Source organism: Stenella coeruleoalba (assembly GCF_951394435.1).
Source record: "Stenella coeruleoalba genome assembly, chromosome: 10".
NCBI lineage: Eukaryota > Metazoa > Chordata > Mammalia > Artiodactyla > Delphinidae > Stenella > Stenella coeruleoalba.
The window spans coordinates 53,084,573-53,102,051 of record NC_137156.1 but is presented as its reverse complement, the minus strand read 5'-3'; the positions used below and the strand labels follow the sequence as shown (position 1 = coordinate 53,102,051).

Genomic DNA, 17,479 nt, shown 5'->3' with positions numbered 1-17,479 from the left:
TCTTTGTTGTAGTGCGTGGGCTTCTCATTGCAGTGGCTTCTCTTGTTGCAGAGCACAGGCTCTAGGCACGTGGGCTCCCGTAGTTGTGGCACACAAGCTCAGTAGTTGTGGCACACAGGCTTAGTTGCTCCGCGGCATGTGGGATCTTCCTGGACCAGGGCTCAAACCCGTGTCCCCTGCATCGGCAGGCGGATTCTTAACCACTGCGCCACCAGGCAAGTCCCTGTGTGTGTTTTCTTAATTGAATGAAACCAATGGCTTTGCAGAGCTTTAGGTGGTTAAGGAACTGAAGCAATATTCTCACAGTGTCATTATATATATGCTTTTCTTCATCCATTATATTGGTATCTCTAAGTTCATCTGAGCCTCACAATTAAACTATTTAGTTGATTTCTGAGACATTTTCCTGTTTGGAGGACAAATTTCTGTTTTAATTGTGAGAATATTTTTCTGAAAGCTACCTTGATTTTATTTTACTTTTTATTTTTAATTTTTTTGCGGTACACGGGCCTCTCACCACCACGGCCTCTCCCCTTGCGGAGCACAGGCTCCGGACACGCAGGCCCAGCGGCCATGGCTCACGGGCCCAGCCACTCCGCGGCACGCGGGATCCTCCCGGACCGGGGCACGAACCTGCACCCTCTGCATCGGCAGGCGGACTCCCAACCACTGCGCCACCAGGGAAGCCCTGAAAGCTACCTTGATTTTAATATGGAATCTCACAATTGCTTCAGGTGTCCTATGCCTTCTGAAAACATACTTGTAACTCGGTTAGAATGAATTTTTTTGGCCCCATCTTCTTTTACATACAAATGAAAAAAAAAAAGAAAATAGTCAAGAAGCTCTGAACCATATGCTAAGAAGTGGCCATTAGAACAGTCATGATAATTTACAGCATATTAGTTATGCTGGAAATAGGAAATGAGGTTTTGCACTGGTGTCTTGGGTATTATAGAACAGAGGGGTCAAATATAATAGTCCATAAAAACTAAACTATACACTAGTCACACACATTTCCAATCACATAAAAGAATTCAGGTCAGAAATGGATGAAATCTCTAAGAATTCCAGGATCTCAACGGAGAACCACTGTGCTCAGACCCCTTTCTGTAGAAGACAGCTGGCTCCTGCCACGGAACTGCCCTTTAACACACCCAACTGCGCTGGGAGCTTTTATAGCTTTGAAAATTACCACACAAATCTTTTACGACTCCTTCCCCCACACCATTTGTCTCCACATTACCCTTACTACTGTCCTGTGGAGCGGTTCTTTTTATAAATCTACCCTAAGGCTCCTTCTGTCTTGTTCCATTTCCCTTCTCCCATCTGCTCCATAAGAAAAAAAGGTTAATATATATCAGCAAACCCATCTTTACCTCACTTTATGATGACGGAATTCCCTATGGAGACCCTTTGCCCCTTTCCACAAAAATAGGGAAGTAGTTTTCTCTGAAAACCACCAATCCTCCTACTAGGGTGTGTGGAAAGAAAACAGTTGTGAAAGGCACAAAACTCTTTGAGAGGAGGTATGCCACCCTGCACATACCCTTCTCTTTAATGCCACTTACAGAAGGTAAAGTTAAATTATACAACTCTGCAGCTGTTCAACCAGTGTGGAATCATAAACTTCTTAAATTGCATATGCATACATAAAGCAACCCTAAGATTAGTATTCATTCAAATATATTTGTAAAAATTAAGTTAAACTTAAACATCGTTTCAAATACCTTCATCATTAAGGATTCCCCTTAAAAAAACTGTGCACAATGGTATTCACTGCAGCATTATTTGTAATAGCAGAGACTGAAAACATTATAAATAGCTAAATATAAATCAGTGTTAAATAAACTGTCATATCCATATAATGCAATTCTATGCACCCATTAGAAAGAATGAAACAGAGCTCTGTACTGATATAGAACAATCTCTAAAGACATATTGTCAAATGCAAAAAGTAAGGTATAGAGCAGTGTGGAACTCTGCAGCTGTAGTGTAAAATTCCCATATATACATATACTGGGATGATAATGAGAAATCTCACTGGAAGGATACATAGGAAACTGGTCAGCAGTTGCCCCTCAAGGGAGAGGAAGCAGAGGACTGGGATTGGCCAATATTCACTTTACACTGCAGAACCTTTTGTCTTACTTGTATTTTTACCATATAAAATAACCTATTAAAGATAGATGAACCTTGAGATAGCTATAAAATGCAGGTGGCTCCATAAACAGAGAAATGTATAGAAAATATTAGGCATATTGGGGAAGAAATGGTACATTTTTTGGGCAAATTAAAGCATTTTCCCAAATATGGTCCTGGCTGAAATTTACAATCCACCCCTTCTCATCAGCTCACTATACCAAACCCAGTTTAGCTTTACTTAACTTGCTCTGTTTTTACACATTTCCACTCAGATGAAAATCTAGCATAGTGAGTTTATTTTAGTTATATGGTTGGAATTTGATTTTTTTTTTTTTTTTGGCCGCGCCATGTGGGATGTTAGTCCCATGACCAGGGATCGAACCTGTGCCCCCTGCAGTGGAAGGGCAGATACCTAATCACTGGACAGCCAGGGAATCCCCAAATTTGACTGTTTTTTTTCTTTTTTAAAATTCCATTTTAGGGACTTCCCCTGTGGTGCAGTGGTTTAGAATCCTCCTGCCAATGCAGGGGACACGGGTTCAAGCTATGGTCCGGGAAGATCCCACATGCCGCAGAGCAACTAAGCTCGTGCGCCACAACTACTGAGCTTATGCTATAGAGCCCACGAGCCACAGCTACTGAGCCCACGTGCCACAACTACTGAAGCCCGCGCACCTTAGAGCCCTCATGCCGCAACTACTGAAGCCTGCACGCCTAAAGCCCGTGCTCCGCAACAAGAGAAGCTACCACGAGAAGCCTGTGCACCGCAACAAAGAGTAGCCCCCACTCGCCACAACTAGAGAAAGCCTGTGGGCAGCAATGAGGACCCAATGCAACCAAAAAAAAAAAAAAGAAAAAAAATATTGCTGTGGAGTGAAATAAAATGGAATTAAAAAAAATTTTTTTAATTTATTTTTGGCTGCATTGGGTCTTCGTTGCTGTATGCAGGCTTTCTCTAGTTGTGGCGAGTGGGGGCTACTCTTTGTTGCCGTGCGCAAGCTTCTCATTGTGGTGGCTTGTCTTGTTGCAGAGCACCAGCTCTAGGCACCCAGGCTTCAGTAGTTGCAGCATGTGGGCTCAGAAGTTGCGGTGCGCAGGCTCTAGGGCGTGTGGGCTTCAGTAGTTGTGGCTCGCGGGCTCTAGAACACAGACTCAGTAGTTGTGGTGCATGGGTTTAGTTGCTCTGTGGCATGTGGGATCTTTCTGGACCAGGGATTGAACCTGCGTCCCCTGCATTGGCAGGCGGATTCATAACCACTGTGTCACCAGGGAAGTCCCACAATATTCTTTTGTATGTTTTGTTTTTGCCATTGTTTCACCAGTAATTTGTCATAGTATTTTTTTATTTTCCTGCTATCTTATGACTCATACAAGAAATAAGAATTCAAGAAATTTTAATGTAACTGAAGATTACTGAAAAAAACAATTACCGTTGTCAAGTTTTAAAAAATCAAAACACTGCTTTCAAAACCTTATATTACCAACTCCTCATTTCTAACTAAATTTGAGATTTTAGATTTCCCTCTATATAATCAGAAGATTAATGCTTTCCTCCTGACAATAGGATACAGGGGGAATATACACATACATAAAACCCAGGAAAGAAAGGTTATTACTGCAAAGTAGGAATCTAACAGAATAAAATAAAGAGATTAAAAAGCTGCTGTTTTGTTGAACAGGGTGCGTGGAGCCCTGAGCTCGTTGACAGTAATGCAGTGCCATGAACACACTGACCTGACAATACATGACCAGAAAAGGGCACATCTGCTGGCCAGTCTTTCCTCCAAAGGGATTCACTAAGATTAATGAAGTAACTTCATTTTTTAAAAGTTGGAAGAAACAGATATCCAGTAAGGAGATAAAAATCATCAGTTATCCCACTACTAGGAAGGTTCTGACATAGATCCCTCCAGACTTTTTTTATGCAAACAGACGTTAAAAAAATATATGTACGTTATTTTATAAAAATGTAATTTAAAACTGTTTAGACACAAATCTTAGCATTTTATAGCTCTGTTCCAAGATTTATTTGGAAAGTTAAATGACGTTAATCAAATGTACTATTATGAAAAATTACACAATTATGGATAGAGCCATACCTTATTTGTTTATATAAAATAAATTCTAGATGAAACAAAAATTTAGATTGGTGGTTGTGATAGTGTATCAGTAAAAGTGCTAGAAAACATGGCTAAATTATTTTTTAAATCTTGGAGGCAAGAAGGCCTTTCCAAACATTGCACAAAATGGAAAAAAAAGTAAAGAAGATTGATAAATATGATAATAAATGAAACTCTGCTTTACAAAATACCGGAGGGACTTCCCTGGTGGTCCAGTGGTTAAGACTCTGTGCTCCCAATGCGGGGGGCCCAGGTTCAATCCCTGGTCAGGGAACTAAGATCCTATATACTGCAACTAAGCCTGTGCACTGCAACTACTGAGCCCGTGTGCCGCAATGAAGATCCAGTGCAGCCAAAACAAAACTAAATACCAGAAACAATGTTACAAGACAAATGATAAAGGCCAATTTCTTTAATATAGAAAAACTCTTATAAAAACAAAAAGGATGAAAAACCCAATACGAAAATGGTAAATCCTACAAACAGAAGGTTCACAGAAAAAGTAATATAGGTGATCAATAAACCTTGGCATCAGACTAAGCACCTTGAATGGACTGAAAGAAATGCAAAATTTTAAAGTGAGGTTGTTTTCCACTTATCAGGGTGATCAAATTATCATAAGAAGAAAAGATGCCCCGATCTCACCACCTAGTAGCTAATCTACTAAGTAATATAATTTTCTCCTAAGTGTTTGCCATCTGCTTTTGAGGGCAGTGCTTTTTCTTTTACCTCTGAATCCCCTGCAACTAGCACAAGAATGTTTGTTGGAAAAAACGTGAATGAACTACCTGCAATGCTACCTGCAATATATAAATGTCTTAACTATACTCTTCTCACTTTTTGCAACTTAATAGGTGAAAAAATAAGCAATGATGGTTTTCCTTCCATTTTAATTTGCAGTCCCATTATTGAAATCATTCTTAAAAGTAATGCTGAACCAATCAATCCTACTTCCAATATATGAAAAAATCATGGTCAAAATATTCCAAATTTGTTGAAAGATAAATTTATAGACTTAAGAAAGATAACCCCAAGGAAGAGTAAAAACAAAGAAAATCACACTTAGACTCATCATAGTCTAACTGCTGAAAAACAAAGACAATCTATGTTGACAGAAAAATGGCACCTACAATACAATGGCTGTGATCAGACAGTGGAGGCCAGAAGATAATGCAGTGACATCCTGAAAGAGCTGACTAAAAAGAAAACAAAAACAAAACCTAAAATACTGTATTCAGTGAAAACATCCTGCAAGAATGAAGATGAAATAAAGACAATTCTAGATTTAAAAAAGAAAAAACAAACAAAAAAACACAAAACCTTAGAAAAACAAAGACCTGTACTATTAGAAATGCAGAAGGGAGATCTTCAGACTGAAGGGAAATGCTTGCTATCTTATATGAAAACTAGAATCATCAGGAAATGGTACTCATGTGGCTAAACATAAAAGACTACTCTGTTCCTTTTAACATATATATGACTGTTCAAAGCAAAAATAATGGGGCTTATAATCTACACAGACAAAAATATAACTTAACCAAACTGACACAGATGAAATAGAAAATCTGAAGAGCACTCATCGATTGAAGAACTTGAATTCATTATCGATACTTTCCCGCAAAGAAAACCTATGCCAGATGGTTTCACTGATGAATTCTATCAAACGTTTGAGGAAGGAGCAATACCTATCTTATATAAACTCTTTCAGAAAACAGAGGAAGCACTTCCCAACTCACTCATATGTTCAGCATAACTCTGAAACTAAAACCTAACCAAGACACCTTAAGAAAGAAAAGCATGGACCACCCTTACTTGTGAACATGGAAGCAAATATTCCTCACAAAATATTAACAGATCCAATCTAACAATTTATAAAAAAGGTAATAAATCCTGACTAGTATGGTTTAGTCACAAGATTGAAAGGTTGGTTTAATATTTGACATTTAATCAGCATAATTCATAACATTAACAAAATAAAGGAGATAAACAATGTGCTTACTTAGTAGATACAATGCTAATTTTGTTTAGATACTCACTTTAAGTTTTCTAATTCCTGTTTTCTCAATGGGGAAGAAGGTGGAGCTGGAATGCATTTATCTCCATCGTGGCTTTTACTGCTAAAATAAAGATAGACTGCTAATTATGAAGCACATGAATAAACAATTAAATGTAAAATTTTGTTTCCCTATACCCACTCCCATGCAACTTTTTATGAAAAAAGTGTAAAAGAACCAAAACATTGAAAAATGCGTAGTAACTTGGTATCACTAACATGTTAAAGCTACACTGCATATTGAGTTTCTTTTTCCCAGTACATGATACCGCTTTAAAAAGTCTCTAACAGGGCTTCCCTGGTAGCGCAGTGGTTGAGAGTCCGCCTGCCGATGCAGGGGACACGGGTTTGTGCCCCAGTCCGGGAAGATCCCACATGCTGCGGAGCGGCTGGGCCCATGAGCCATGGCCGTTGAGCCTGCGCGTCCGGAGCCTGCACTTCTGGAGCCTGTGCTCCGCAACGGGAGAGGCCACAACAGTGAGAGGCCCGCGTACCACAAAAAAAAAAAAAAAGTCTCTTAACAGAAAAAATATCTCTACTATACAAAGGAAACCACTCCAGTATTTTCACACATTTCTCATTCTTCTGTCTTTTACTAAGTATAGTAAAGCATAACCCCTTGATGGAGGAAAAACCATTCCACAATTTTGCTTCAAATTTTCTATAATAAACATGTTTTTCTACTATAATCAAGAAAAAATGCTGAGATGGAAGACTTGAGTTTAAAGGTGCCATGTGAAAAAAGAACTCTCTACATATAATGGTGTTTGTTTTATTACTAGATAAACTCTCCCTATTTCTATAGATTGGCATAATATTTAACTGATAGTAGGAAACCAGAAATGTATAGAAATGTTCTGGAGGTCAGTGGTTTACAGTATGTTAAGAGAAAAGGCAGAAGATAGTAAGAAAAGAGAAGTTTTAGGGACTTAAGTATTTATTTTAATAAAAGTTAAAGAAAAAAAAGCCATTTCTGACAGCAACCGGATTTCTTGCAGTGATTCCTCCTGGCAGTGAAAAGCTGTGACTTTCAACTTGTCTCGTTTAAGGTTCTTTCCTCACTTAGGCTTCACCTTATTTCTCTCTTCCAGAAACACTTAAACATTCATACTTTCCTTTCTTATTACTCAAAACAGAGAACTTTGGAAATTCAGGCTGCAGATTTCAGGAATTCACCTACAAGACAGAGGCTGACTAATGAAGTCCTAAAGATTTCACCAAGGGAGGTCAAAGGGGTCAGAATACCTGCAAGTGTCACTGCTTTCGCTGCTCTCTGTGTTGCCACCTAATTGATTACTATTTTTAGACCCATTTTCCTGCTTTGGATCTTGCTGTTCTTCAGGTAACAGCAACAAGGCATTTCTGAGACAAATGGCTGCAAACTCCATACTGGCTACAGGAATGGCTGAAGACTGTCCATCACTAAAAGAACAAAACCAAGTTAGCTAAGAAAACAAAAACAATAAATAAAACTTTTCTATTATCAGGAATAAAACCAATATAACTGTAAATAAAAACTTTGCCATCTAAGAGGTAGAAATTTGAATATAAGCAGTTATAAGAGAATGCTAAAGAACCCAAATCCTAAATATTATACGGGCATACCTTGGAGATATCACAGGTTCGGTTCCAGACCACCACAATAAAGCAAAGATTGCAATAAAACAATAAAGCAAAGATTGCAATAAAACAATAAAGCAAAGATTGCAATAAAACACTACCCTGTGGTCTATTAAGTCTGCAATAGCATTATGTCTAAAAAAACAATGTACATACCTTAAAAAATACTTGTTAAAAAAAATGCTAACCATCATGAGCCTTCAGCGAGTCATAATATTTTTTTTTTTGCAATAGTACCATTGATGACCACTGATCACAGATTACCATAACAAATAATTATGAAAATGTTTGAAATATTCCAAGAATTACCAGAATGTGACACAGAGACACAAAGTGAGCAGTTGTTGTTGGAAAAATGGCACCAACAGACTTGCTCTATGCAGGGTTGCCACAAACCTTCAGTTTGTAAAACACAAAAAAAGCAACATCTGCAAAGCTCAATACAGCAAAGTGCAGTAAAAGGAGGTATGTCTGTATATAAGATATAAAAAGTATAAATAATAGATTGCAAGTATATACATTAGACACCACATTGTGTCTATAGGAATGGGACTGAGGCTAGGAGACAACCTGAAGGATATCTGCAACATCAACGTTAAACTAACAAAGGAGTTATAGACAAGGAAAATTGTAGTGAAGGCCAGGACAGGTAGTCAGAACTGGAAAGAAGGGAAGAAAGTAGATTTTTCACATTTGAGCCTTGTTTTGGTTGATGTTTGCTTTTGGAAATACCTTATTTACACATTTTGAAAAAGCAGCGTTATAACTTTGTTGAGATTTTATATAACTTCCTATTGGTTTTATATATCAAACTAAGTCAGCTTTATTAGGGGGAAAAAAGTGAAAAGTAGTAACAATTTTGAAACTGTAGGAAAGTGATGCTTTAACTTGTCTTTTGAACGAAATCTGCATTATTGTTGAAATAAATTAAGAGCAAAATATTGTGTGCCAGATACTTTTTTAAAACTTTGGGAAAACTTTTAAATGGTAGTGAACAATTTTATTTTTGGGAAAAGAAGAAAAGGAGCAAGTTTCTTACAAAGCCTACTCCTTTAGAAATAAGAGCAACGCCAAATTGGAATCTATGTAAAAGATAAAGATGTTCATATTTAAAAGTTGTTCAATTGAAAAGTAGTTCTACAAGTGACAGCTTTATAATACTTTTGTTTATATATGTGTTAGTACTTTTTTATCCTGATATTAAGAATTAGCTTTAGGGACTATGAGAAAATAAAAATAACTAAATGAAAAGTATCAATGATAAACGATATAAAAAGGAAACATCAAGATGCCCTCTTCTGGACATTCTGAATAATGGCACTGAATAGACCAGCGTTTCTTAGGGTGTCAACAATTTCAGCACCCGTGGATGTAATAAACCAAAATCATATGTCAAATAACATTCACCACATACCTACGTATAGGAGTCTATTTCTTGAAGTAGCAATAAAATCTAATTACAAAGTGGCTCCTCCTATGAAGTAATTCCTAAGCATATTTTTTATACATAACATTACAATGAAATATTATTATACACTTTCTCTTAGCAAAATACTTACTTATATACAGTATTTTGTATGGACTGTGATGCCAGAACTATTTTACGATGATAGCCTTGACCAACAATAGACTGTACAATTCCTTTTTTACTTGGAAGACCTTTAGTTTCTTGTTCAGAAGTCTACAAAATACAAATAATTTCCAATTAATTTAATGGAATTGTAAGATGGGGTATGAAAAATAATCCAGTACCTTTTACAATTACTCTAAGAAAATTCTTAAGATCCTTAAGATTCTTAAGATCAATGTGGAGTTTTGGGTGATACAGGAAATGTCTGGTAGTGAAGAGATGAGTACATGAGTCTGAAAATCTGCAATATACACTACACTTTATTAGTATAAGGTCTGAGGTAATTCTGAGGAAAAAAGGAATTCAAGAATGACTCAAGGGCTTCCCTGGTGGCACAGTGGTTGGGAGTCCGCCTGTCGATGCAGGGGACGCGGGTTCGTGCCCCGGTCCAGGAGGATCCCGCATGCTGCGGAGCAGCTGGGCCCGTGAGCCATGGCTGCTGGGCCTGCCCGTCCGGAGCCTGTGCTCTGCGATGGGAGAGGCCACAGCAGTGAGGGGCCCGTGTACAGCAAAAAAAAAAAAAAAAAAGAGTGACTCAAGTGGGACTCTGTGCTTCCACTGCAGGGGGTGCGGGTTTGATCCCTTGTCAGGGAACTAAGATCCCACATGCCACAAGGTGCGTCCAAAAAAAAAAGAATGACTCAACTAACAAGGTCCTACTATATAGCACAGCACAGAGAACTACATTCAGTATCCTATGATAAACCATAATGGAAAAGAATATATATAAAAAAAGAATGTATTAAAGAAAAAAAAGAATGACTCAGGCATTTATTTAGAATCATTTATTTGGACCATTCTGTGCCCCAGGCACCATGCTGCATGTGATGGGCACGTCGATGTCAGAGTAAGGAAAATAAAAGCCACAAAAACACAGTGAACAAGAGAAGGGAAGCAGCTACACTTCCTAAAACACATATCTTTTCCTTCTTAATTGAAAGTTTTAATTATAAGTGTCAACAACATATACATACTAACAAGCTATATATGTCAAAATTTACGTGGGCACAATTCTTACCTTCTAGAAAATTAAAATTCTAAAGCCCTGTAACATTAAACTGAAAATAGTAAAAGCTACTTATACATATAGTTTTTTTTTTTTTTTTTTTGATATTTCACTACAGTATATCATCTCACTACAGGAGCCTGGTGATGCCAATTTCCTTTATCTTCCCCCTTCACTCTAAGTCTCTGATTTACCTGCATTTTGTAAAGTCCTGCAGATTCTCATACACAGGAACAAAATGGAGCCAATTCATAGGAACTTGCAGAGATAAACTCTGCCCTGCAAAAAGTCCATCTCTAAATACAAATGTTTCTGTACTACTTATTACTTCTTGCTCCGTAACCGAACTTTCTTATAGTTGTACTTCCATATATGTATGACTTTAAGCAAAACAAGGATTCACTTGTAGATTCATTTTAGAAAGAAAGTATTACGTAACACAAAAAAATACAATAAAACTGACTGGAACTATTTTGTCTTGAGGAGGCGGCTAAGGAACATTAGTGAAAAATAAGAAAGAGTGGATATTCTGAACCATGATTGGAAGGCCTTCTCTTCTGACCTTTTTTCCTGGTGGGGTGATAAATTTGTGATGGTTTGTCCATACTCTCTTCCCTGATCCTTAAGGCTGTAGAAGCTGATCAGATGGCTAGATCTGGATGGAACTAAAATTCCACAATAATATACCATAGCTTCAATAATAGATCAGTAGCCAAAAAAGTGTGCCAGAACAGTCTTTATTTATTTATCTATCTATCTATTTATTTATTGTTGCGTTGGGTCTTCGTTGAGGCGCGTGGGCTTCTCGTTGTCGTGGCTTCTCTTGTTTCAGAGCACGGGCTCTAGGCGCGCAGGCTTCAGTAGTTGTGGCATGTGGGCTCTAGAGCTCAGGCTCAGTAGTTGTGGCACATAGGCTTAGTTGCTCCGCGGCATGTGGGATCTTCCAGGGCCAGGGCTCGAACCCGTGTCCCTTGTATTGGCAGGCAGATTCTTAACCACTGCGCCACCAGGGAAGCCCCCAGAACAGTCTTAATGTAAAATAATGATATGTAATTAAAGTATTTGCAATTTTATAGTGTCTTGGCAATAGGAACTGCACTCAAGAAATACGAGTTTCAGAACTCAGAAAAATAAACGGCAGTTTCAGAAAAGTAAATGGTTCATAGTGATTTTTTAAGTAGCCTTCTCTCTTTTTTTTAGAAAGAAGGAAATTCTACCATTTTGAATGAATGAATGAATGAATTTGGCTGCATCGGGTCTTAGCTGTGGCACGTGGGATTTCTGCTGCGGCGTAGTTGCGGCACGTGGGCTTAGTTGCCCTGCATGTGAGATCTTAGTTCCCCGACCAGGAACTGAACCTGTGTTCCCTGCATTGGAAGGTGGATTCTTAACCACTGGACCACCAGGGAAGTCCTAAGTAGCCTTGCGTTGGGTCTTCGTTGCTGCGTGTAGGCTTCCTCTAGTTGCGGCGAGCAGGGGTTACTCTTCATTGCAGTATGCGAGCTTCTCATTGTGGTGGCTTCTCTTGTTGTGGAGCACGGGCCCTAGGCATGTGGGCTTCAGTAGCTGTGGTGTGCGGACTCAGTAGCTGTGGCTCGCGGGCTCGAGAGCACAGGCTTAGTAGTTGTGGCACACGGGCTTAAATGCTCTGCGGCACGTGGGATCTTCCCCGACCAGGGATTGAACCCGTGGTCCCCTGCATTGGTAGATGGATTCTTCACCACTGCGCCACCAGGGAAGTCCCTGAGTCTATGTTTTTTATCTAGCAAATCTTTTCTTATATATCATACACTGCCCAGGTAAACATAAACTCTGCATCTGCCAGGAGAGGTCTGAAACAACATGCATCAGATAATGAGGACAAAATGACCTCTTTGGCATCACCAATTTAATAATTAAATTGGTTCTGTTTATTAAAAAATGAATTTATTTTGGAAGGTACAAAGTGCTCTGTTCAGCATCCCTTTTGTCCTGAGTAAATAAATGTTATGAAATTTTATTTGGAGTTCATAATTTCTCCTGTTGGGATTTTCCTCAAGTGTATTTTGGGGTGGTTTTTACTGTCTTTTCGGTCACCTCAGGTTTTATTTTACTTTATTTTTCTGTCCTTTTTTTGGTTTTGGCCGTGCTGTGCGCAGCTTGCAGGATCTTAGTTTCCCAACCAGGGACTGAAAGTGGGCCCTTGGTAGTGAAAGCACTGGACAGCCAGGGAGTTCCCCACCTCAGGTTTTAGAAAGAGGAGAAGCACAAAGATAAACATAATTGTTTATAGCAAATTTCCTATTAGTAGCACAGACTGTGAGTGTTCTGGTATCCACCAAGCTATGGCAACCAAGTCATCTTTACCATTGTTTAAAAGTTACAAATTTAGGGCTTCCCTGGTGGCGCAGTGGTTGAGAGTCCGCCTGCCGATGCAGGGGACACGGGTTCGTGCCCCGGTCCGGGAAGATCCCACATGCCGCGGAGCGGCTGGGCCCGTAAGCCATGGCCACTGAGCTTGCGCGTCTGGAGCCTGTGCTCCACAACAGGAGAAGCCACAACAGTGAGAGGCCCGCGCACCGCAAAAAAAAAAAAAAAAAAGTTACAAATTTAGAACTTTCCAGAAAAAATGGGAGGAAAAAAACCGTCAGAATGAAATCCATAGAAGAAAGACAATCCTAAAAGTACTATTTCTAAAAATAAGTAATTTTAAAAGAAAATGTTAAACCTTACTAAGGCCTCCAACACTGATTAAATTCATCACATTAAAGAGAATAAGCAATTTCTACAGATTCTTTTGTTTTAAAAAAGTGTAAATTCTGCCTTGAGTTGTTTATCAGCTAATTTAAGAATTATCTAATAAGAATGTTGTCCCTTAAAAGAGACAATGAAATAAACCATTAAAGCCTCAAAGACAACATTCATCTCTTCCCCCAGTGGCATACTCAAATCATAAGCTACTTTAAGTATCAAGTGTGAAAACTGCCAGGCAAACACACCTCTTTAATCCCTTTAGTTCCTGTAGTTGCTTTTCAGGAAGCGTTATCACCTATGGCAAGCATGCCAAGCAAAACCTCAGGATGCCATACCCCCCACCTCCACAGACCTGATGAGCCTGAGCCCAGCAACGGCGGGGGGTAGGGGGTGGCTAGGAAATGGGGTGTCTGGTGATTCTGATACAACCTGTCTTTCCCCTACCTCCCACTGACCCCTCCCCACTTGAGATTCAAAAGGCTTTCACCAACTGCCGTTTGGAGATAATCTAGGCATGGACACTAGTGTAAACTGGCCTATTTCTCACGGCCACCGTGGATGAACACGTGTCAGAGAGAAACAGCCTGGTAATCCACTAACTCGACAACATTTACTGAATCAAAAGTAAACCCTGCAGGCACTGGAGGAAGCACAGCATAATGCGGTTCTTTCCACACTCACTGTGTTATCAGCAGCCCTCCTTTAATCACTGGGCGCACACACCACTCTCACGCCAGCTGATGGCGTGGCCCCTGCCCCAGCAGCTCGCAGACCACTGTTTCAACAGATATGACCTTCTTAATGGCTTCAACTTTTCAACATGACTGCTGACACATGTTGCCGTGCTCACCAAGAGTCAGAAAGTGAACACATGACTTCATGAAACTAAATTTTGTCCAACTGATAAAGAACAGAAGACTATCTTTACAAATTTCCTGAGAGTTAAAAAGGGGAGGAGGTCTTTATGTTACCAAGTATTTATTGCTCTCTATGCAACAAGTGGGGGTGGGGTGGGGGTTCAAAAAGACAGAGACTCACCCCCTTATTGGCAGCAATGCAGCACTCAGCCAGCCTCAGCCAGAGGCGGGGGTTTGCATGGTAAACCTGAACAGCTTCAATCAGACACTCAAATGCAGCAAGAGGCCTTCCAATGTGAAGCAGCTGAATCCCACAGTTATACAGCAACTCATACCTCTTGTTGGTTAGTAATGTACACATGGGTCTTCCTGAAAATTTTTTGCCTGATGATAAAAAGCAGATGAGAATCATCAGATTTTAAATAACAGCTCCACTGAAAACATTTATTCCACTAAGTACTCAACTACTGCCTTTTTGACACCAATGACCCCAATCCCCAATCTGAAGTTGTAAACAGCTCTCACCACAGTGATGATCTCCATCCCCAACCCCACAAATATCCTCCAGAGGCATCTCAGTTGTCTGTGCTTGTGGGGCCAGAGATGTGTCTTTTCATTACCAGCTCCTCAGGCAACAATGTTCCAGGAAGGCAAAGACCCACTCTCACTCCACTGAACCTTACACTACCTTTGCACACTTTTAGAGCCTGCAAGAAGATTCCACTCCTTTTCACTTTCAGTTCAGTTAGCCATGTTATCATTATGTGTTTTCTTAACCAGAAACATTCAGTTAATCTTAGGTGTTAGGGAACTTTACCACGGAAATAAAAAATTAATGTACTATATACCTACAGTGACTATTGTTCACTCACTTATTCTTTTTTTTTTTTAAATTAATTATTTATTTTTGGCTGCGTTGGGTCTTGGTTGCTGCACACGGGCTTTCCCTAGTTGCGGCGAGCAGGAGCTACTCTTCGTTGCGGCGCGCGGGCTTCTCACTGCGGTGGCTTCTCTTGTTAAGGAGCACAGGCTCTAGGTGCACGGACTCAGTTGTTGTGGCTCGTAGGCTCAGTAGTTGTGGCTCGCGGGCTCTAGAGTGCAGGCTCAGTAGTTGTGGTGCACGGGCTTAGTTGATCCGCCGCATGTGGGATCTTCTCGGACCAGGGATTGAACCCGTGTCCCCTGCATTGGCAGGCAGATTCTTAACCACTGTACCACCAGGGAAGTCCCACTCACTTATTCTAACTTTTGCAGGCCATAATAAAATGAGACTAGGGAATTCCCTGGCAGTCCAGTGGTTAGGACCTGGCACTTTCACTGTCAGGGCCCAGGTTTGATCCCTGGTTGGGGAACTAAGATCCCACAAGCCGAGTGGCGTGGCCACAAAAAAAAAAAAAAAAAGAAAGAAAAAAAGAGACTGTGATTTTTGGGATACATTTTCCATCAATTAAATAGTCTTTAAAATATTTTAAAAAGCGGGACTTCCCTGGTGGTCCAGTGGTTAAGACTCCATGCTCCCAATGCAGGGGGCCTGGGTTCGATCCCTGGGCAGGGAACTAGGTCCTGCATGCTGCAACTGAGAGCCCACACGAGGCAGCAAAGATCCCGTGTGCTGCAACTAAGACCAGGTGCAGCCAAATAAATAAATACATAAATATTTTAAAAAATAATTTTTTAAAAATTAAAAAATTTTTAAATATTTTAAAAAGCTAAATAATTGCCTGATTTTAAGCATTTCAGATCAAGGATCCACATCCTATGAATATTAAAGGAATAAACTCTAGGAATTTGCTTAAAGATTGTCAGGTGCTGTCAACAGTATCACATTTGAAACTCTGAAAGGAAGCTAGAATAAAACTAGTTTGGCACAGTCAAGAAATCTTAGCAAAATATTTTGCTTTATAGCATTACCATATGGGATTACTGACTTTCAAATCCATGAAAAAATGAATGTAGCTTAAACTTCTTTAATTATTACTCAAAGGAGCAACATCTACTAAAAATCCCGAGTCAAACTTTTGGGCAGGATCGGTGTTAAGTGTATGTAAGAACACATGGCATGCATTTTATAACCAGATGCTTGCTCTTTAAAATCATATTTTCCTCAAGTAGTAAAATATAAACTGTCCCCCTTTAATGGGCTTACCTGGATCAGTGCTACCTGCACTGAGCTGTGCACAGACGTTGTCATTCTCCTGCAGAGCCTTTTTAAAGTAGAAAATTCCCAAATTGTGCTTGCTCATGGCAAAATGGATACAACCAAGATTATTCCAGAACATGCACCTCAAGCATTCACCTGAGAAAAACATACATAAGTTTATCCACAAATTTTACTGCTGCTACATATCATACAAGAATCAGGCTTAGCAAGCAAGAGTTAATTATATATGCAATTCTACTCAGTCCTTACAGAACAGTTTACAAGGCATTTGAAATTTAGGAAACATGAAAATTTTGTAAATTCCTTTTCTCTTAAAATCTCTTATTAAAGGTGATAAATCAATCCTGCATATTGATTTTGTTAGCCTGTTTAGTTTTTTCTTCTGATTTAACTTTTAATAATCATAGGCAAATAATACAAAAATGCAAAGGACAAGAAGTATTTATTAGTAACATATGTATGCACTGCATCCGCACAACAAAATATTATGTACAAACTGGAAGGAATGCAGCAAGCTACAGAAACAGTCAAAATATGTTAAATGAAGAATAGCAAGAGTATATAAACAGAACATGGAAAATCCTGCTTTGCTTTGTTCAACTCTTGAGTCTCCACTCTTCTTTCCATTCACACTCCTTTAAATATGACTATGGCTGAGCATCTATCTTCCCATGTGTGTTGGGCATTTGTATTTCTTGTACACTTGGCTCTTCCTGCTCTTTACCCATTTAAAAAATTTGGTTACAGATGTTTTTCCTATTGGTTACCTGCTAGTGTGTATGTTATAGAAACCTTCTGTCACATCTGTTTCAATTATTTCCCTCCACTGCCAGTTTGTCATCTGTCTTGTGACTTGGTTCAGAGTGTGTGTGTATGCTTATGTTTTCAATCATAAAAAGTTTTACATTTTTATGTGGTCAAATTTGGTAATCTTTTCTAAATTGTATGGTTCTTAGATTTTGGATAATGTTTAATCGAGGCTTCCCCACCACAAAAACAAAATATTCATCCAAGTTTTCTTTTGCTGTTTTTATGATTTTATTTTTACATTATAATCCTGCATCTCTCTAGATTTTATTTTGGTGTAATGAAAGCAATCCAGGTTTTTATAAAATGTTTTTTTTTGGTATGCAGGCCTCTCACTGTTGTGGCCTCTC

General features: G+C 39.2%; 1 protein-coding gene across 2 annotated transcripts in view; it reads right to left on the bottom strand.

The window, feature by feature from the left end:
- The window catches only part of CNOT10 (CCR4-NOT transcription complex subunit 10), a 63,069-nt gene that overhangs the window by 18,380 nt on the left and 27,210 nt on the right, over positions 1 to 17,479 (bottom strand). For both annotated transcript variants that reach the window (XM_079933120.1, XM_079933121.1), the window contains exons 9-13: positions 16,308 to 16,457; positions 14,343 to 14,545; positions 9,495 to 9,616; positions 7,561 to 7,737; positions 6,299 to 6,379 (exon numbers count right to left, since the gene is read on the bottom strand). In XM_079933120.1, coding sequence (XP_079789246.1) covers positions 6,299 to 6,379; positions 7,561 to 7,737; positions 9,495 to 9,616; positions 14,343 to 14,545; positions 16,308 to 16,457 — 733 coding nt within the window. The remainder of the gene's footprint in view (positions 1 to 6,298; positions 6,380 to 7,560; positions 7,738 to 9,494; positions 9,617 to 14,342; positions 14,546 to 16,307; positions 16,458 to 17,479) is intronic.